We start from the raw sequence: 22,843 nt of genomic DNA, 5'->3' as shown, positions 1-22,843 counted from the left end.
ACCAAAGAATTTCTGATTGCAATCATTTTTTGGAAAAAACTGAGTATTATCTGATAGAATTGCAGGGGTGCCAATACTTTTATGCTGCAGATACGATGTCATTTGTAGTGTAATATATAGTTGTTAGGGAGTATTAAATTTTGAAATTAAAAAAACTGAAATATCACATGGTCATAAGTATTCACGCTCTTTGCTCAGATGTAACTGTTGAGCTGGTACAGCCATGGGTCTTCTTTGGAATTAAGTTTTTCACTCCTGGATTTGGGGATCCTCTGCCTCTGCCTTGCAGATCCTCTCCAGTTCCCTCGGGTTGGATGTTGGACAGACATTTCCAAGTCTCTCCAGAGATGCTCAATTGGGTTTGGGTCAGGGCTCTGGCTGGATCAGTCAGGAATGGTCACAGAGATGTTCTGAAGCCTCTGCTTTGTTATTTTAGCTGTGTGCTTAGGGCCATCGTCTTCTTGGAAGGTGAACCGTCTGAAGACCTCAAATAATGCAAAGAAAACAAGTTCATGTTCATCTAGAAACAACAACACAGGCAGTCCCTGGGTTACATAAGAGAAAGAGTCTGTAGGTTTGTTCTTAAGTTGAATTTGTATGTAAGTCAGGAACTGTATAGTTTATCCCAGCCAGAATTTTTTTTGGTCTCTGTGACAATTGGATTTTAAAAATGTTGGGTTGTCATAAGAACCAGGATTGACAATAAAGCTTCATTACAGACACCTGTGATAACTGTTATAGACGTTTATTGTAGTCTAGGGCTAAAGTACAGTAATTTACTAACATCCAGAGGTCCGTTTGTAACTAGGGGTCATCTGTAAGTTGGGTGTTCTTAAGTAGGGGACCGCCTGTACTAATGTTTTAACTCAGGAAGAGATTATAAAATCAATATTTGGTGGAATAACCATGATTTCATGCTTCTTGCCTTACTTTCCACCAGTCTTTCACATTGCTTTTGGGGAACCTTATGCCAATGGTACAAAAATGTAAGCAGTTCTTTGGTTGTGACTAACCATCTTACTCTTGATTACATTCCAGAGGTATTCAATGGGGTTCAAGTCTGGAAAAATGTGAAGTGAAGTCTCTCAATTTTTCCATATATGTGTGCTTATAATGATAGCGGTACAGCACAGATATTCCTGTCTTCTGCCCCCCCCCCCCCCCGCTCTGCTACTATATCCGCCCATGTTCTTTTGGTCTTGTAACCAGGCTGTTACTCCTGGTGAGGGCGCTATAGAGATTGGGGTAATCTTTGCAGTGGCTTGATGTGTATTTTGCCTTGTGTCCACATGTCGGAATCCCCCGCAATAATTTTTTTTAGCCGCATGGAGTAACATATTGATAATATCAGACTTTTTTGATAAAAGAATGTACTAGGGAAGGCACTCGGATCTTCCTCAGGCAGTATATAGACATCTTATTCCCTTTTTTGGCAATATATACATAATAAAACAGAATTATGCATTACCGGTAACCATGGAACACTTCTGGTTTACAAGGTTACTGGAGCCGGTATAATTAAAAATACATATCGTAATAAAAACATTTTAAAGGATATAGGAAGGGATTACAAGGTGCTTTAAATGCATCTGTGATTTTATATGTATATATGTAATACATTGTTTTGTACCACCAGAGGCTAGAACTGCAGTTTCCGGTGATACAGAAGAGAGAAGGAAACAACCTTAGCTTTAAAACAATTAAAAGATTAGTGAGTGTATACTATTTGCTTAAACATATTTAAAAAAAAAAAAAATAATTATATATATACACTCTATAGGCCACTTTATTAGGTACACCATGCTAGTAACGGGTTGGACCCCCTTTTGCCTTCACAACTGCCTCAATTCTTCGTGGCATAGATACAACAAGGTGCTGGAAGCTCCTCAGAGATTTTGGTCCATATTGACATGATGGCATCACACAGTTGCCGCAGATTTGTCGGCTGCACATCCATGATGCGAATCTCCCGTTCCACCACATCCCAAAGATGCTCTATTGGATTGAGATCTGGTGACTGTGGAGACCATTTGAGTACAGTGAACTCATTGTCATGTTCAAGAAACCAGTCTGAGATGATTCCAGCTTTATGACATGGCGCATTATCCTGCTGAAAGTAGCCATCGGATGTTGGGTACATTGTGGTCATAAAGGGATGGACATGGTCACCAACAATATCAGGGAGGCTGTGGCATTGCAACGATGCTCAATTGGTACCAAGGTGCCCAAAGAGTGCCAAGAAAATATTCCCCACACCATGACACCACCACCAGCCTGAACCGTTGATACAAGGCAGGATGGGTCCATGCTTTCATGTTGTTGACACCAAATTCTGACCCTACCATCCGAATGTCACAGCAGAAATGGAGACTCATCAGACCAGGCAACGTTTTTCCAATCTTCTACTGTCCAATTTTGATGAGCTTGTGCAAATTGTAGCCTCAGTTTCCTGTTCTTAGCTGAAAGGAGTGGCACCCGGTGTGGTCTTCTGCTGCTGTAGCCCATCTGCCTCAAAGTCCGACGTACTGTGCATTCAGAGATGCTCTTCTGCCTACCTTGGTTGTAACGGGTGGCGATTTGAGTCACTGTTGCCTTTCTATCAGCTTGAACCAGTCTGCCCATTCTCCTCTGACCTCTGGCATCAACAAGGCATTTCCACCCACAGAACTGCCGCTCACCGGATGTATTTTCTTTTTCGGACCATTCTCTGTAAACCCTAGAGATGGCTGTGTGTGAAAATCCCAGTAGATCAGCAGTTTCTGAAATACTCAGACCAGCCCTTCTGGCACCAACAACCATGCCACGTTCAAAGGCACTCAAATCACCTTTCTTCCCCATACTGATGCTCGGTTTGAACTGCAGGAGATTGTTTTGACCATGTCTACATGCCTAAATGCACTGAGTTGCCGCCATGTGATTGGCTGATTAGAAATTAAGTATTAAGGAGCAGTTGGACAGGTGTACCTAATAAAGTGGCCGGTGAGTGTATATAGACACACACACAATCTATAAAGGTCTCAATTAATATTTATAAATACATTATTACTGTAAATGTACTGAAAAATGTCCCCTCGACTTATACAAGTCTATTTAAAAAAAATAAAATTATATACCTACCCTCCGGCGGCCCGATGCTCCACACGGCTCCCTGATGTCCCCGATGTCGGCGCGTCCCGTCTTCTTTCTTCCCCGCGGCTCCTCTTCTTTCTTATGTCTTCTTTCTTTTGTCAAGGACGCGGCCATGTAATCTTCCTGGCCGGCGGCGCATATTATGACGTCAGCAGCGGTCGCTTCATAGTATGCGTCTGCTGGAAGAAAACATGGCCATGTCCATGACAGAAGAAAGAAGACGGGATGCGCCGAAATCGGGGAGCTGCGCCAACATCGGAGGGGGAGTATATAAGTTTAAGTTTCTTTTTTTTAAGTGCTGGGGGGCAGGCTGTAAACTACTAGGGGCTTATACTACTACATGGAGGCAGGCTGGCTGTATACTACTAGGGGCTGGCTGTATGCTACATGTGGGCTGGCAGGCTGTATACTACATGGGGGCAGGCTGGCTGTATACTACATAGGGACAGGCTGGCTGTATACTACATAGGGGCAGGCTGGCTGTATACTACTAGAGGCTTGCTGTATACTACATGGGGGCTGGCTGGGTGTATACTACTAGGGGCTGGCTGTATACTACATGGGGCTGGCTGGCTGTATGTATACTACAGGGGCTGGCTGTTTACTACATGGGCTGGCTGTTTACTACATGGGAGCAGGCTGGCTATATACTACTGGGGGCTTGCTGGCTATATACTGGGGGCGCTGTAATCCATTTTCCACCCTCGGCTTATACTTGATTCGAAAGTTTTTCCCAATTTTTGGTAGTAAAATTATGGGTCTTGGCTTATACTTTTGTCGGCTTATACTCGAGTATATAGGGCACATTAATCATGGGTTCCTGGGAGAATCGTCTCCTGACTTGCATGTTTCTTAGTATTATCTGATTGTGAAATTTATCAGTAGAATCTAGTCATATATAAGTTGTGGTCAAGGTTGTGGGTCATGATGTCAGACCATCATTGCTTTGCTATGGAAGCTTGGATGATTCTTGCTTCCGAAGGGTCGAATCTGGTTTAACCTATGCCGTGGTCATGGTGTTTATTGATGTCAATCAAATCGCTTCGCCACAGAAGCCTGGAGGGTCCAGAAAGGATTCCGACCAGAGAACTCATACAACAAGAGATGTATGAGTGGATCTGGAGTTATCTATAGATCCCCAGAGATCAAAGTAATTAGATTATTTTGGGGCGAGGTTATACCAATAAGTATTTATAGTATTTAAATTCAATGTGGCAATGTGTATATTATTATTATTGCAAAAAATTAAATTAATATGCACACCATCTTCTATGTGTTTTTCCGGTATATTTCACTCCCTTCTCTATACATGCATATATATATGAGACAGATTCATTCAGACCAAAAGGATGGAGAGTACTGAGCTTGAAAATCCAGTAGGATTCTCTTCTATTTAAAGTTTTGACTCTATTTTTTACATCAGTTGGAATTTGTTCAATCGGAGTCACTGTAATGGCTCCAAAGTTTTTATCATGTTCTAAGAGAATATGCTTAGAGAGACTATGCTTTAAAAATCCCCCCAAAAATTTGCTTTGTGTCTGTTCATTTGTACCCGGAGTGTTTGGACAGTACGCCCCACATATTGTACTCCACAAGAACAATTTATTAAGTAAAGCACAGGATAAACTTTGCTTAATATTAAAAACCTCTCCTGTAATGTTATATTTATAACATATATTTATATGTTATATTTTTTATAATGTCACAACTAGAGATGAGCGAACATGCTCGTCCGAGCTTGATGCTCGGTCGAGCATTAGGGTACTCGAAACTGCTCGTTGCTCGGACGAATACTTCGCCCGCTCGAGAAAATGGCAGCTCCCGCCGTTTTGCTTTTTGGCGGCCAGAAACAGAGCCAATCACAAGCCAGGAGACTCTGCACTCCACCCAGCATGACGTGGTACCCTTACACGTCGATAGCAGTGGTTGGCTGGCCAGATCAGGTGACCCTGGGATAGACTAGCCGCTGCCCGCGCTGCTCGGATCATTCTGTGTCTGGATGCCGCTAGGGAGAGAGCTGCTGCTGGTCAGGGAAAGCGTTAGGGTGTTCTATTAGCTTACTGTTAGGCAGGAGTGATTCTCAAAGAACCCAACAGCCCTTCTTAGGGCTACAATAACGTTCTACTTTTTTTATTTTAATTTGCATCTAGTACCATTTTGTGAGGAATTAGCAGGGGGACTTGCTACCGTTGTGTTTAGCTCTTAGTGGCACACATATCCATAGCAAAGACCGAAGTGGGAAAATTTAGTAGGGGTTGGATTTCAATTAGGCACTAACTCAGTGTCATCTCATCTGGCATAGTAGTGTGCTTTGATACTTGGCTAGAAAATAGCCATAGGAGAATACAAAGAGCTTACTTACGCATACAGTAGCGTTCTATATATTTGATTTCTGGTTGATCTGCTGGTGGCTGTACTTTCTGCAGTGCATGTACTAGCCAATTCTGAGCAATTTCTAGTGAGACTTGCGACCGCTGTGTTCTGCGCTTAGTGACGCACATATCCATAGCAAAGACCGAAGTGGGAAAATTTAGTAGGGGTTGGATTTCAATTAGGCACTAACTCAGTGTCATCTCATCTGGCATAGTAGTGTGCTTTGATACTTGGCTAGAAAATAGCCATAGGAGAATACAAAGAGCTTACTTACGCATACAGTAGCGTTCTATATATTTGATTTCTGGTTGATCTGCTGGTGGCTGTACTTTCTGCAGTGCATGTACTAGCCAATTCTGAGCAATTTGTAGTGAGACTTGCGACCGCTGTGTTCTGCGCTTAGTGACGCACATATCCATAGCAAAGACCGAAGTGGGAAAATTTAGTAGGGGTTGGATTTCAATTAGGCACTAACTCAGTGTCATCTCATCTGGCATAGTAGTGTGCTTTGATACTTGGCTAGAAAATAGCCATAGCAATAGGATAGCATTGTTTGGTTTTAAAAACTCAAAAAAAAACAAAAAACACAAAAAAAAAAAACACAAAAAAAAACAAAAAAAAGTAAAAAAAAAAATAAAGTTATAACTCTCATTTTAAAAATGTTTAACCCGAGGGCTAGGGGTAGAGGACGAGGGCGGGGACGTGGGCGTCCAACTACTGCAGGGGTCAGAGGCCGTGGTCCTGGGCGGGGTGAGACACCACCTGCTGATGAGGGAGCAGGGGAACGCCGCAGAGCTACACTCCCTAGGTTCATGTCTGAAGTTACTGGGACTCGTGGTAGAGCACTGTTGAGGCCAGAACAGTGCGAACAGGTGATGTCGTGGATTGCTGACAATGCTTCGAGCAATTTGTCCACCACCAGTCAGTCTTCCACGCAGTCCACCCATGTCACCGAAATCGCCACTCCTCCAGCTCCTGCACCTCAGCCTCCTCCCCCCCAGTCTGCCCCCTCCCAGGAAAATTTGGCATTTGAACCGGCATACTCTGAGGAACTGTTTTCTGGACCCTTCCCACAGTCACAAACCACTTGTCCGGTTGCTGCTGAGCAATTTTCCGATGCCCAGGTTTTCCAACAATCACAGTCTGTGGGTGATGATGACCTTCTTGACGTAGTGGAAGTGTGTAAAGAGGTGTCCGACGATGAGGAGACACGGTTGTCAGACAGTGGGGAAGTTGTTGTCAGGGCAGGAAGTCCGAGGGGGGAGCAGACTGAGGGATCGGAGGATGATGAGGTGACAGACCCAAGCTGGGTTGAGAGGCCGGGTGAACACAGTGCTTCTGAGACGGAGGAGAGTCCTCGACCAGAACAGGTTGGAAGAGGCAGTGGTGGGGCCAGACGGAGAGGCAGGGCCAGAGCTGGTGCATCAGCGCCAAATGTGTCAACTAGTGAAGCTCCCGTGGCGAGGGCTCCTGCGGCGAGGGCTAGATCTTCAGAAGTCTGGAGGTTCTTTAAGGAAACACCGGATGACCGACGGACTGTGGTGTGCAACATTTGCCAAACCAGGCTCAGCAGGGGTTCCACCACTACTAGCTTAACTACCACCAGTATGCGCAGGCATATGAATGCTAAACACCCCACTCAGTGGCAACAAGCCCGTTCACCTCCGGCCGTGCACACCACTGCTCCTTCCCCTGTGTCAGCTGCTAGTCAGCCCCCTGCCCAGGACCCTGCCACAAAAACCCCATCGTCGCCTCCACGATCCTCCACAGCATCCACCAGCGTTCAGCTCTCCATACCCCAGACGCTGGAGCGGAAACGCAAATATAGTGCAACCCACCCGCACGCCCAAGCCCTTAATGTGCACATCTCCAGATTGCTTAGCCTGGAGATGCTGCCCTATAGGCTAGTAGAGACCGAGGCCTTTCGCAACCTCATGGCGGCGGCCGCCCCTCGGTATTCGGTCCCCAGCCGCCACTACTTTTCCCGATGTGCCGTCCCAGCCCTGCACCAGCACGTGTCAGACAACATAATCCGTGCCCTGACCAACGCCGTTTCTGACAAGGTCCACCTGACCACGGACACGTGGACGAGTGCTGCCGGGCAGGGCCACTATATATCGCTGACGGCACATTGGGTTAACTTGGTGGAGGCTGGGACCGAGTCTGACACTGGGGCTGCTCATATACTGCCGACGCCGAGGATTGCGGGGCCTACCTCGGTCCAGGTGTTTCAGGCCTACTATGCCTCCTCCTCCTCCCACCCCTCCTCCACCTCCTCCTCCGAACTACCATCCGTGGGCACGGCGCCATCAGTCGGTAGCTCTAGGCACAGCAGCAGTGCCGTCGCTAAGCGACAGCAGGCGGTGCTCAAACTGCTGAGCCTAGGCGACAAAAGGCACACCGCCCAGGGCATCACGGCGCAGACTGATCTGTGGCTGGCACCGCTGAACCTCAAGCCGGGAATGGTTGTGTGTGACAACGGCCGTAACCTGGTGGCGGCTCTGCAACTCGGCAGACTGACACATGTGCCATGCCTGGCCCATGTGTTAAATCTGATAGTTCAGCGTTTCCTCAAGACATACCCCAATCTGTCTGATTTGCTCACGAAGGTGCGCCGCATCTGTGCGCATTTCAGGAAGTCCAGCCCAGATGCTGCCACTCTCAGGGCAGCGCAGCGCCGCCTCCAACTGCCCGCTCACCGACTGTTGTGCGACGTGCCCACGAGGTGGAATTCAACACTGACCATGTTATCCAGAGTTTACCAGCAGCGCAGAGCGATTGTAGACTGCCAGATGTCAACTTCCACCAGAACTGGTAGTCAGGTCAGTCAGCTTCCTCAAGTCTACAATGAGGAGTGGACGTGGATGTCTGATATCTGTCAGGTGCTGAGTAACTTTGAGGAGTCAACACAGATGGTCAGTGGCGATGCCGCCATCATCAGCCTCACCATCCCGCTGCTTGGCCTGTTGAAAAACTCTCTGGTCAGCATGAAGTCGGAAGCTTTGCGCTCGTCACAAGAGACAGGGGAAGAATATTCCCTTGTTGATAGCCAAAGCACCCTCAGGTCTGTTTCTCAGCGCATATCGGAGGAGGTGGAGGTGGAGGAGGATGAGGAGGAAGAGGAGGAGAATGTTGGTGAGACACAAGAGGGGACCATTGTTGAGTCCTTTACTGTTCAGCGTGTATGGGCAGAAGAAGAGGAGTTGGAGGAGTTGGAGGAGGAGGAAATGGACAGTCAGGCCAGTGAGGGGAGTGAATTCTTACGCGTTGGTACTCTGGCGCATATGGCAGATTTCATGCTAGGCTGCCTATCCCGTGACCCTCGCGTTCAAAGAATTTATTCCAGCACCGATTACTGGGTGTTCACTCTCCTGGACCCACGGTACAAGCAAAATCTTTCCACTCTCATCCCTGCAGAGGAAAGGAGTGTGAGAATGCATGAATACCAGCAGGCCCTGGTGCACAAGCTGAAACAGTATTTCCCTTCTGACAGCGCTAGCGGCAGAGTGCGTAGTTCTGCGGGACAAGTAGCGAGGGAGAGTAGGCGAGCAGGCAGCTTGTCCAGCACTGGCAAGGGTACGCTTTACAAGGCTTTTGCCAGCTTTATGTCACCCCAGCAAGACACTGTCACCTGTCCCCAGTCTCGGCAGAGTAGGGCTGATCTTTACAGAAAGATGGTGAGGGAGTACGTAGCTGACCATACCATCGTCCTAAATGATCACACAGCTCCCTACAACTACTGGGTTTCAAAGCTGGACATGTGGCACGAACTGGCGCTGTACGCCTTGGAGGTTCTTGCCTGCCCTGCCGCTAGCGTCTTGTCCGAGCGGGTTTTCAGTGCAGCTGGTGGCATCATCACCGATAAGCGTACACGCCTGTCGACTGACAGCGCTGACAGGCTGACGCTTATTAAAATGAATAAAGGCTGGATTTCTCAGAATTTCCAATCTCCACCAGGTGAAGGAAGCTCAACCTGAATAATTGATCCACTCCTCCTCCTCCTCATTTTCCTCCTTCTCCTCCTCTTTGTACAGTAAAGCAGAGGAAAATGGCTATTTTTTGACAGGGCCCACTGGCTCTTGCTATAGTACTTCATGCATTTAATTTTTCTGGAGGGCCACCTACCCGGTCCTCTGTTTGAAACAATTTTTGTGAGTGCCACATACAGGCACTCAATCTATTCCATTTTACTGCAGGGCCACCTACCTGCTCCTCTGGTTTGAAACATTTTTGGGACTGCCACATACAGGCACTCAATCTATTCCATTTTACTGGAGGGCCACCTACCTGCTCCTCTGGTTTGAAAAATTTTTGGGACTGCCACATACAGGCACTCAATCTATTCCATTTTACTGCAGGGCCACCTACCTGCTCCTCTGGTTTGAAACATTTTTGGGACTGCCACATACAGGCACTCAATCTATTCCATTTTACTGGAGGGCCACCTACCTGCTCCTCTGGTTTGAAAAATGTTTGGGACTGCCACATACAGGCACTATCCAAATTAAATTGTCTCCATAGCAGCCTCCACACGTTGTCTCCATTGCTACCTCCAAAAGTCGTCCATATAGCTGCCTCCATACATCGTCCCTTTATCAAACGAGGTGTGTCAGGCAGAAATTTGGGTTGTTTTCATGGATTCCACATCAAAGTTGTTAACTTTGTCGCCACCCTGCTGTGTTATCCACAAAATATACTGGCAAACTTTTACCATTTAGGGATATTATTTCAGCGCTTCTTGCGCATCTGTTTACATTCCCCTCACCCGGCATATCCTAAACTTATAAGAACGCTACTACACTTGATCTTATACAAAAGGTTCTTAGAAGTGCTGTTTGGGGAGTAGCCTAGAGACAGGGGCTTGAATTGGCGAAAGCTCGCCTGGCAGCGGAGCGCCAGCTCCATGCGCATCATGCGCTTCTTGCGCATCTGTTTACATTCCCCTCACCCGGCATATCCTAAACTTATAAGAACGCTACTACACTTGATCTTATACAAAAGGTTCTTAGAAGTGCTGTTTGGGGAGTAGCCTAGAGACAGGGGCTTGAATTGGCGAAAGCTCGCCTGGCAGCGGAGCGCCAGCTCCATGCGCATCATGCGCTTCTTGCGCATCTGTTTACATTCCCCTCACCCGGCATATCCTAAACTTATAAGAACGCTACTACACTTGATCTTATACAAAAGGTTCTTAGAAGTGCTGTTTGGGGAGTAGCCTAGAGACAGGGGCTTGAATTGGCGAAAGCTCGCCTGGCAGCGGAGCGCCAGCTCCATGCGCATCATGCGCTTCTTGCGCATCTGTTTACATTCCCCTCACCCGCCATATCCCAAACTTATAAGAACGCTACTACACTTAACTTGGTGCAGGCTGGGACCGAGTCTGACCCTGGGGCTGGTCATATACTGCCGACGCAGAGAATTGCGGGGCCTACCTCGGTCCAGGTCTCAAAGGCCTACTATACCTCCTCCCACCCCTCCTCCACCTCCTCCTCCTCCGAATTACCATCCGTGGGCATGGCGCCATCAGTCGGTAGCTCTAGGCACAGCAGCAGTGCCGTCGCTAAGCGACAGCAGGCGGTGCTGAAACTGCTGAGCCTAGGCGATAAAAGGCACACCGCCCAAGAGCTACTACAGGGCATTCCACATCAAAGTTGTTAACTTTGTCGCCACCCTGCTGTGTAATCCACAAAATATACTTGCAAACTTTTACCATTTAGGGATATTATTTCAGCGCTTCTTGCGCATCTGTTTACATTCCCCTCACCCGCCATATCCTAAACTTATAAGAACGCTACTACACTTGATCTTATACAAAAGGTTCTTAGAAGTGCTGTTTGGGGAGTAGCCTAGAGACAGGGGCTTGGATTGGCAAAAGCTCGCCTGGCTGCAGAGCGCCAGCTCCATCCCAAGATCCAACTAACATAGTTGCAGCACCTTTAATCTACTACTAGTTCACTGCCTCCATAATAATAATAATAATAATCTTTATTTATATAGCGTCATCATATTCTGTAGCGCTTTACAAATCATAGGAAACAAATACAAATGTAATGTAACAGAGCACAACATTTGTATGGAACAACAGGAGTGAGGTCCCTGCTCGCCAGAGCTTACGGTTTATGAAGATGATGGGGTAACACGAGGTAAAAGAATATTTAATGGTCAAGCCATTCTTCTTAGGGAATAGAAAAAAATATAATAAATGGAATTGCTGTCGCTTGAACCACTCAGCCGTCATCTTATATACCAGGTCCAGGGTGAATGGGACTGCAGAGAAGTCTGGTGCCTGTTGGTTGCTGGATAACAGATGGGAGGACGACACAGGACGGGTTAGTAGAAGAGTTAAAACTTCATGCAGTTAATGAGTGTTATAGGCTTGCCTAAAGAAATGGGTTTTAAGAGCACGTTTGAAACTTTGGAGGTTAGGTATTAGTCTGATAGTCCAGGGCAGAGCATTCCATAGAATTGGTGCAGCTCTAGAGAAGTCTTGGAGACGCGAGTGGGAGGTCCGCACTAGGGTAGAGGTTAATCTAAGATCACTGGCGGATCTAAGAGCACGGGTTGGGCGATAGACTGAGATAAGAGAGGAGAGGTAGGGGGGTGCAGCATTATACAGAGCTTTATGGATGAGGGTTATTATTATTTTAAACTGTATTCGAAAGGAGACTGGCAGCCAGTGCAGCGACTGGCATGAACTGTAAGCATACATGGTCCCCTTATCAAACGAGCTGTGTCAGGGAGAATTTTGGGTTGTTTTCATGGCTTCCATGTTAACTTTGTCGCCACCCTGCTGTGTAATCCACAAAATATACTGGCAAACTTTTATCATGTACCGATATTATTTGAGCGCTTCTTGCTCACCTCCTTTGGTTCCTCTCTGACACCCATTGGTTTGAAGCCTGAGTCCAATTAGGGTATGTCGCCATGCCACTCTCTAGCCTGCTGCCGCTGCCTCTGCCTCTGCATGCCGTCCCCTATAGTGTCAGGGTCAATTATTGGATGTTTTACATGCTATCTAGCTTCATTCTGTCACTCTGTCATGGCCATGCTGTTGCCCATAATTTCGGCATAATGGTGCGATTAAGCAGCCTCAGAGGCATCCATGCATGCTGCCCCTGCTGTTTCCTGTCCATTTCCGTGGTGTTTCCATCCTTTTCTGAGGTTCCCAGGTGTTTGGCCAAGCTTCCCTGTGCAGAGCCTTGGTCCCCTTGAAAAATGCTCGAGTCTCCCATTGACTTCAATGGGGTTCGTTATTCGAGACGAGCACTCGAGCATCGGGAAAAGTTCGTCTCGAATAACGAGTACCCGAGCATTTTAGTGTTCGCTCATCTCTAGTCACAACATAGACATTTTTTGTGTTGGCATTTTCGGATTCCTGGTGAAACTTGCTTTCCATCTCTCTTGTTCTCTGTTTTACATAATTTGCTAGGAGCAATTATACTTTTCACTGTAGTAGCCTTTCTAAAAGGTAATTTTTGCCTGTTTGGGCACTATTTCTTTTAAATAGGGGTCTTTTAGAAGTATACCCCAATGCTTGTTGAGTATCCTTCTTATTTGGTCATTACCTTTGCCAAACGTAGAAAAGAAAATTAGAGGAAAAAGACTGTGCTGGTTTATTTAGTTTTTTAGGTTCCAAACTATCCTTTTGTCTACGTTTTTTATTTAAGGTATAGGCTTGATTTATTATGGCCTCAGGATAGTATTTTTTTCTTTAAATTTCCTCTTTAGTCCCTTTGCTTGTTTTGTATAGTCTAGAGTATTGGTACAATTTTTACGTATGAGATAACTGACTAAATGGGACGTTTTTTAACCATTTTGGGTAGTGACCACTTCTGTAGTCCAAAAAGCTGTTGCTGTCGACCTTTTTGAAGTGGGTTTTGGTCACAATACTTCCCTTATTGTGGCTAATTTCAAGATCCCAAAAAACTAGTGTTTTTATCAAATTCTATTCCCTAGGTGTTTAAATTTACCTGGTTTATCGGCTCCGGCTACCTTGTGAACCGGAAGTGTTCCATGGTTACTGGTAATTCCATTTTTTTTATGTATATATTGCCAAAAAAGAGAATAAAATGTATATATACTGCCTGAGGAAGGTCCGAGTACCGGACCAAAACGCGTTGCAACATTCTTATATCAATAAAGTCCGATATTATCAATATGTATGGGGAGTCCGGAGTATCCTTATGAGCGCTTACCCCATGTGATTGTGGAGCATCAGTTGAAGTTTGGCATAGAAAAACCATCCCCCGGTAAGTAAGCTGCCGGATACGTGTGACTTTTTCTCTATGCTGACACACCCACCATATCAGGTGAGAGTCCTATTGGACTTAAAGACCTTATACTATCCTTTTTTTTTAGGAATGTGTCTCCTGCCCCAGAGAGGGAAGGGTTATCCATGTACACATTCTCTGAAGAGAGGTGCCATCTATTTGTCTGATATAAGTGCTGAAGGCTTCCCTTCTCCCACTTCTCTGCCTCTTTGTCAGTCCTCACTGTAGTTCTGGTAATTATGAATTACCAAGCTTGGAAAAGGCACTGTCTTCTTTAGAGCAAGGGATTGTGGGAGAGAATTCAAGAAGTACTTGCAGATATGAGACTGAAGCTCTGGCTAGAACTGGAGTATCAGCAGGGGTGTAACGTGAGGGGGTGCAGAGAGTGCGGTCGCAACCGGGCCCAAGAGGTTTAGGGGGCCCATAAGGTGTCAATTTCCCATATGAGAAGACTAGTACTATTTACCATACATTATAGTCAGGGGCCTTGCACAGACTTTGCACTGGGGCCCATCAGCTGGGAGTTACACCACTGCGTATCAGAGATTATATAAATGCAAGGTTATAAGAATAATGATAGATGATTGCAGCTCTGGATATGACTGTAGTATCAGAGATTATATAACAGTACAGAGATGATGATATCTCTGGAAGTGAGTAGGATATCAGAAATGATCTAATGGCAGATATAAGACTGCTGCTGTGTATGTGACTGGAGTATCAGAGATTATATAATGGCAACAATAAAACTGCATCTCTAGATGTGACTAGAGTACACATGATGATCTAATGCCTATACAGCAATGCTGGCTAAGCATCGCAATAGAAATGAGAGAGGTTGTATTACACTAGGAATGTCCTTCATTTCCAATAGCAACCAATCAGAGCTCAAATTAATTACCAAACTAGAAGCTGAGCTTTTATAGGTTGCATGTACAGTCCTCTTTCTGTTGTGGAGCGGGTCATAAACATCCATACAAGAAAGCTGGGTCACAGAAGTAGGACCCCCATATATCACCTATTTATAACATATCCTGTGGATAAAATCCTTGGGTTTGGACGCCGAACCTGACCATCGGTCCGCTTATCTGTAAACAGCAGCGCTGACTGCCACTTGCAGCAGTTGACGGTTGAAGGGCAGTTGGGCATGCGCCAGTCACATGACCCCAGGATAGGTTCTTTAGGTGGCACCTGCTCTGCCACATATACTGTAATGTAGGAATCATGAGTGGCATCTTATGTGTGGATAGAGAAATTCATTCAGCGTCATTCAGGTTGGCTGTTGCACCCGTGCTCTATTTCCAGCTATTATAAAGTTTGATAATAAGTACTATTGATGGAAATTTAGGACCATATTGGAGATGGTCAGTGAAATGTCTTGTCTGTTAATGATTGTGTTTTTCCGGATTCTCTGCTTGCAATGCTCTGCTGCTTGTTATTTAGTTTACTAAAAAGTTTGATTCTTTGCCTTTGGATTTTCTAGTTTTCTCAAAAATAAATGAAAGAAGTTTCCCTTTCTACATCTTGTATCTACAATATAGGAGGTTACTGTGATATACATTCATCACCAATTCATTGTCCTGCTCCACCATTCTGCCGTCATCATGCTCAATGGCAGAAAAGAGAAGAGAGATGCTGCATAGTTTTAGGTTTATTGAAAGGGAAGGAGTAGATAAGAGGCCAACATTGGAGAAATTATATGTTTAGAGGCAGGACACCAGGCATAACGGAATAGAAAAAAAGATTGATATGTTATTTGTGTCTTAACTTAACTCCCTATTTCTCTCTGGAAAGTTGTGAGGTGCACAGGTGGAATGGAAACCAATAGACCTGAATGGGGCACATTTACTAAGGGTCCGAACACTGCATTTTCATCGGGTTTCGCAACTTTTTAACATTTTGCCCTGGGTTTTTGGCGCACACCATTGAATTGTGCCGCATCGGTGCCGGCTTGCATGCGACACAAATGGGGGGCATGGACGTCGGACAACCCGACTGATTCCCACAAACCACGGAAATTAAAAACGAAATTGTGCTGCAAGATCAGCACTCACATACACCGGGAAGAAGAAGGTGGTGAACTCGGACCTTAGCGGGGGAAGCGACACATGCCTAAAATTGGACGCTCTATCTCAGTGCATTGCGGTAGACCCGAATCCTCGTCGGACAACGCACAGCGGGGATCGCGACAGGACGGGTAAGTGAATGTGCCCCAATGTCTTACATTTGTAGTGTCTGACATTTGATAGGATGATGCATTCAAAATGCTCTGTAATGTATAATAAAAAAGTACAAAAACGTTTATTTGAGGATGAAGAATATAGTGTGAAAAAAGCATTAATAATATTTTAAAATCTCTCAGAATTCCTCAATGTGCGTGTGACAGGGCTGTACTGGGTATATTGTTGACCTGTCCCCCTTTAATAAACAATAGCTCTGTGTCCTTTATGTCCGTTATGTAATTAGTAAAGAGCTTTATCGTTTCTGAACTCCTGTCCCCCAATATCATCAATGGTCAATCTTTGCACTGCAATACAATTTAGAGCAATCAAATATATGAAGCTCTGTGTGTGTGTGTGTGTGTGTGTGTGTATGTGTGTGTGTGTCCGCTAAAGGAATCTGATCCGTCGCCTTTACAATCACCAAATTTTGCAAGCCGCTCTCTGACTCAGAGAACGTCATAGTTTTGAATCGATTTTCAGACCGCATTTTCCAAAAATACACATTTTACAAAAAACCCAACATACACAGGAGCCATTGTCTGCTGCTGCTATGGCAGTTAGAAACCAAGTACAACTCGGCTTCTATTTTGCCACAGCTTATTAATATGAGCTCTGAGCTGTGATTGGTTACTATAGGTAATAAGTATAAGACAGCTTAGGTGTGAGGTAATATGGAGAGGGACAGTTAGATAGAGACAGAGAGAGGGATAGAGCGAGAAAAAGAGATATATAAAAAAAATTTGTTTTAGCTAAGGAACAGTTATTTACTATCCCGGTCAATGCCGGGTGCTAATTAATATGATGTGGATAATAAACAGTTTCTGCTGCAAGTTTTTTTTTCCATAACAAGTGGGTGGGATTTGTATACATTCTATTTACTTCCCTGAAGCTATAAATCACTACGGCTTCGGTTCCGTATGTTACTGGCCAAAGAGATTGATTTCAGATGAATGATCATTCAGCCAACAGCGTATGTAATGGGTACATATGGCATAACATATGTACCCATTACATACGCTGTTGGCTGAATGATCATTCATCTGAAATCAATCTCTCCTGTCCACCACCTACACAAATGCACAATTGGCTCAACTTATCCCATGAAAAATGGAAAGTCTTCTGGCAAAGGCCTAACACCCCAGAACTAAAGCCACAAGCAATTGAATTCCAACTTGATTAATCCATATCTTCCCAATATCTGCCATTGGAGGGGAGCTGGGAGGCACCTTATATGAGATTATAGGCCAAATAATGTAGACAGTAAAAAATTTAATGGGATACGAACAAATGGATCATTAAGAACGAGGCTATGACTTGTTGTACCCTTTCTGAACAGAGCAGCTATTGTGCTACCACTCGATTTCTGTGGGGCTGCCAGATATCGGCAAGAACTGTACTTTGCAATGAAATTAATACACCGGCCACTTGCCTGGAACTTCACTCAAATAAATGAACAAGGAAGCCTGGTTCCTATAATTAGTCGGGGTTCGTGCAACTTGGTTTGATTTGTAGGTAGTTGATTCCTATACCCAAGTGGAGTATTGAGACAATCAGTTTTTCTGTAAGAATGCTCCTTTCCAACAATTGACCTATGAAAATGGTCACCCTCCTAGCAAGAAACTCATCTCCTTCCTTGTTCCACTAGGCGTCTGAGCTATGTGCCACGTGAAGCCGTTCATAGTACATCCCATTTACTCAGATGTGCCTCATTGGACTCACATCTAGTTAAGCATAACTCAACAACTTAGCGCTCTAAGTTGAACAAAAAGTAGAACATTTTTAAAAAAAAATAAAAATAAACTAATAAATAAATCAAAACGCCCCCAAAGCCCCGTTACATATTACACTTACAATACAAAAAAAGTGAAAATCACAATACAAACCCCACATGTAGGCCACGCCACAATAAAACAAAATCATTATTATTTGTATAGGAAAAACGGTTCCAACACCAAAGTAGTAAAAAATAACTTACTTTATTAATTACATTTTAAACTAACAAGCAAAGACCTAAGTGAAGCTGGCCCCCCCACCTTGTTCAAATCAAACAAAATTGGTGTCAAACGTTTGTGCTACGTTTGTGCAGCAGAAATTTTCGTTTGTGCCGCTATCGTTTTTAAGATTTTAATGAAAGTTTCCAGAGGTCATCAGAGGTCAACCAGCCCCCCCACATTGCCCAAATCAAACAAAACTGGTTCCAAATAATTCTGCTACGTTTGTGCTGGTTTGTGCTGCGCAAATTTTTGTTTGTGCTGCTTTTGTTTTGAATTTATGAACAAAAAATTAAAGTTCAAAAGTTCAAGCAGCCCCCCCACATTAACGGAATCAAACAAAACTGGTGTCAAACGTTAGTGCTACGTTTGTGCTGGTTTGTGCAGCAAAAATTTTCGTTTGTGCCGCTATCATTTTTAATATATTCATACTTTTTTGCAGAGGTCATCAGAGTTCATTTCTTCCAAAGTACAATGTGTTTGCTAGCTCCCCCTGGTGATCAAACCAGGGAAGTGTCACTAGGTTTGTTTTTTACCAGTTCATCCTAAACACCTCAAACACCTGAACATACCTTAAAAATTATAGCGGCACAAACAAAATTTTTTGCTGCACAAACCAGCACAAACGTAGCACTAATGTTTGACACCAGTTTTGTTTGATTCCGTTAATGTGGGGGGGCTGCTTGAACTTTTGAACTTTAATTTTTTGTTCATATATTCAAAACAAAAGCAGCACAAACAAAAATTTGCGCAGCACAAACCAGCACAAACGTAGCAGAATTGTTCGGCACCAGTTTTGTTTGATTTGGGCAATGTGGGGGGGCTGGTTGACCTCTGATGACCTCTGGAAACTTTCATTAAAATCTCGAAAACGATAGCGGCACAAACAAAAATTTCTGCTGCACAAACCAGCACAAACGTAGCACAAACGTTTGACACCAATTTTGTTTGATTTGAACAAGGTGGGGGGGCCAACTTCACTCAGGTCAAGCAAAGTACACCGTCACCCCAAGCATGCTATGATTAAGGGCATCTGAGAAATGTTTTTTTTTTGCCCGAGACACGTCAGCCGCTTGGGGTGGCAGTGCCCTATGCTGTTTAAAATGTAATTAATAAAGTTAGTTATTATTTTTTACTTTGGTACTTCAGCTGCAATCCAGGTAGTATTGGAAGTCAATCAATCAGAACCCATCTGGCAAAGACTGGTTGAGGAGCTGTGGGAGTTTTTTGAAAAAATCAAAAATTATTTTTACCCATATTGCCCCAGATAAAATTCAATAAAAAGTTATCAAAAAACTGTATCAATACAAAAATGGTACTGTTGTAAAGCACAACATGTACTGGAAAATGAAAAAATTATATTTTTTCCCCCCATGAGGTTTTATTGTACAGAACTAGTAGAACGTATGCAAAAATATAGAAATTTGGTATTACGGTAATCATACTGACCTGCTGAATAAATTTAACTTATATGGTGAACACCAAAAAACCCCTCCCACACAAAGAAAGATAATACATTTTTATCAATAGGGCATAACCACCCCAAAATAGTACCACTGAAAAATGCATCGCATCACCCAATAATAAGCTCTTGCCATGGCAACATTATTGCCTTTCAGGAAGCCTAATGGCATGATTTGGTATTAAAGCCAGTCCAGTATATCTATTCTCTTCGGGTCCCTTGTGTCCTCTTCGGCTCCGTTTCAGGTTGTTCAGCTCCTCTTTTGGTCCCTTCACGATGCCAGTGGCTCACAAATAATGACGAAGGCAAACGGCTGACGTCATTCTGTGTGCTGGCCGAGGACCCAAATACAGTCGAAGGACCCGAAGAGGAGCCAAACGACCGAAAGAGGACCCGAAGAGGCACCAGAGCATCCTAAGGAAGAAGAGGACCTGGAAAGGGGACAGGAGCGTTGGAAAGGTGAGTACAGTAATAATGTTTCAAAATTAAAGGGGTTATCCGAGTTAACTAATAAATTAGGGCCGGGGTGGGGCGGGCTATTTAAAAATAATAAACATGTACTTACCTCCTCCGGCGCTGCCGATGTCCCGCGGAATACTACCACTATTTCTTCAGCTGATAAGGAGAACACTTCCTTCCTGAAGCTTGATCTGCACATGTTCTAGTTTAATGTCTATTGCAGTGAGAGACTTTTGACTAGGGTCTGGAAGTGTTCCCCTTACAGAGACTTTGACAATTAAAAGGCCACTTTACGTCATCTTGTTTGTAATTTGTGTGTAAGTGTGGGGGGCAGGAAATTAGGTTATTTACCAATATACATCTATTAATAGTTCTGTTCCACTTTCTTGATATGTAAAGTGAAGCCTCCTGTATTTTACCTCATCAGCCAGACATTCCTGTCCATAAAATGGCCGCAGATGGAGGGTCATGTGATCTCCGCCTGGCCATTAGCAATCACAAGTTAAGAGATCACATGAACCACCATCTGCAGCCATTATGGACAGGAATGTGAAGGAGGCTTCACTTTACACATCAAGAAAGCCCTGTACACGTACACACATTACAAAAAACAAGGAATTAAGTATCCAACCCCATTAAGGCCATCTTGTAGGCGTGTGGAGACTTACAGCCATTAATGCTCCACTAGGGAATTATGCAAATGTGTTTTTCAGGACTTGACAGGAAGACTATGCCTCTTTTACTACCTTGTAAGGCAGTCCCCTTAATGACATGATGTTGGATTAAAGCTAAACCAGAGTATCTATTCCAGAATGAACAGCTTTCTAGCTGTTTTGAAGTGGTTGCATCTCTTTAGTACAGTTGGTGTCAAGACAGTATCTTTTTTTGGTTAATTTCATATTTTAAACTTACTGTTTCACCTACTCTTTTTTTCTCTTTTTATTTGGAACAAAAAAATTTATAAAATCAAAATATACAGTTGTACATCTCCCTTGGATAGACACAGTGGATAGTTACAGTATTTGCTGCTAAATTCTCTTATTGGCCCCCATTAAAGTGTTTGCGCTAGTTTTTTGCTAGGTAGACTTTATGATACCCTATAATTTACACAATTTTCAAAAATGTTATTTGGGTTCGTTTTGATTCTTTGTAAGTTAGTTATTGTTGTAATGGAACCCCAAAGTTTCACTAGTAAGTCTACATATTAGCCAGTATAAGTTGACATCTTGAAACTTTTCTTTATGGTCAGATTCAAAATCCTAATGGGTGGCGGATCAGATTTGGTTAAGGGTTCTATACAGAAATGAAATGTAGAGGATTACATGAGGATGATTGCTTTTTTAATATTAACCCCAATAGACTGACCACTATATAGAAAACAATTAACATGTAAATTATAAACAGAAATAAAAGCTGTATAGTATAAAAAACATAAGCAAAATTACTTTATTTTTACCTTATTTCACAACGGAAAGTGCAACACTGAAGCACTCTAGAACCACAGCTTTGATTTCCAGAAAGAAGAATAAAGAAAACATTTTCAACCTATAACATACAATAGTGTACCCATACATCTCCTCAGACAGTAGTGGCAGTGTTCGGGAAATAATTTTAGATTCATTTTGTCAGTCCTCTGCCAAAGTACTATGACCTCATTGACTGAAAACTAGTCCTTCAGGAGACCACCCAGACCTCATCCGTGAACCTTACCATCTGCGATTCACAAGGTTCTAGATTTTTTTTACACTGAAATGCCTTATTTCCTGAATCTGATGTTTTCTTGGGAAAATATAAGTAAAAAAAGAAGAAAAAGGTACTGCCAAGTATTTGGGAGTTTTGTGGTAGTCAATAAAGTACATCCACAATAAAGTGCATTGGCAAAACAGCAATAGAGTAAAACAAAATAGTACCAGGAAAAAAAAATCCAGAATGTAGTTTTTCAGCCTCTACACTCAAACAATGTAGATTTGCCATAAAAAAATCCTCACCCAAAAATATATATCTGGTTCTATTTGTATCATGACATATCTTAAAAATCCCAAGTTTATTTAAACTTCCTTCTCCCAGCCAAAGATCTTAAGGGAAGGGATCCTTCAACCCATTCATTTGGAGTCACTGTCATTTCGTGCCATAGGGCCACCTCTTCCTGTGTAGAGTCCATCCAGTCAACAGCGATCCCATAACTGTAACCTAAGGAGAGAAAATGACCAAAACTGGTAAAATAATATCCTATTTTTTACAAATACCCAAAATGATAATTTCTACATAAAACTTCGATGGGAAAGCTGCGACGGGGTGGAAGCCTTAGGACATTTGGTCCATCTTAGGGTATTTAGACGAGAAGCAGTGCAGACTTGTATCAAATATAGCTACACAATCCAGTCGGGTCTATTATATGTAACGAGATGCCCAGATCTTTGAATCTCTTCACTTAGATTGTCCATTTGACTGGTTTTAAAGTAATTGTCTGCATTACACTGTAGGCACGTATCTCAGGTATGTACAGTAACAAGGTAGGTGACTACATTCACTTCCCCATGTCCCAGTCCTGTCTATCATTACCTGAACCAAATCCAAGCCTTATTCCACCAAGGAAATGATTGCTGAGCTTTTCATGATCCCAGACAGTCAACTCGACACATGCATCCTTCAAGTCTTCAGTGTGGAAGCCATCATAGACAATGGTGTGGTTGAAAACTGGGTTTATATCCTTCTTAATGACACGTGTCTTTTGGTAACTCTTCTTGCTGGTATCCGGTAATACATAGCTACAAAATGAGGGAAAATATTTACTTATTTTTTGTAATATAGTAACTGTGATGCAAACTGGTATCCGACGACAGTACAAGACTTCAACACACTAAGTCTACCCCTATACATGCCAACTTCACAACATGATTTCTTCTTCGAGCATTAGAGCAAGATCTCATGATAACCCTA

At 43.7% G+C, this 22,843-nt stretch overlaps 1 protein-coding gene across 6 annotated transcripts in view; it reads right to left on the bottom strand.

Annotated features, from left to right (window-relative positions):
• Window positions 1-21,321: 21,321 nt before the first annotated feature.
• Window positions 21,322-22,843, bottom strand: part of LOC140077722 (synaptotagmin-like protein 2) — a 50,330-nt gene continuing 48,808 nt past the window's right edge. For all 6 annotated transcript variants that reach the window (XM_072125130.1, XM_072125131.1, XM_072125129.1 and 3 more), the window contains 2 exons: window positions 22,466-22,671; window positions 21,322-22,093 (listed from right to left, as the gene is read on the bottom strand). In XM_072125130.1, coding sequence (XP_071981231.1) covers window positions 21,948-22,093; window positions 22,466-22,671 — 352 coding nt within the window. In that variant the 3' untranslated portion in view covers window positions 21,322-21,947. The remainder of the gene's footprint in view (window positions 22,094-22,465; window positions 22,672-22,843) is intronic.

This window comes from Engystomops pustulosus, chromosome 9 (assembly GCF_040894005.1).
Source record: "Engystomops pustulosus chromosome 9, aEngPut4.maternal, whole genome shotgun sequence".
Taxonomy (NCBI): Eukaryota; Metazoa; Chordata; class Amphibia; order Anura; family Leptodactylidae; genus Engystomops; species Engystomops pustulosus.
This window is presented reverse-complemented; position numbering and strand designations above follow the sequence as displayed.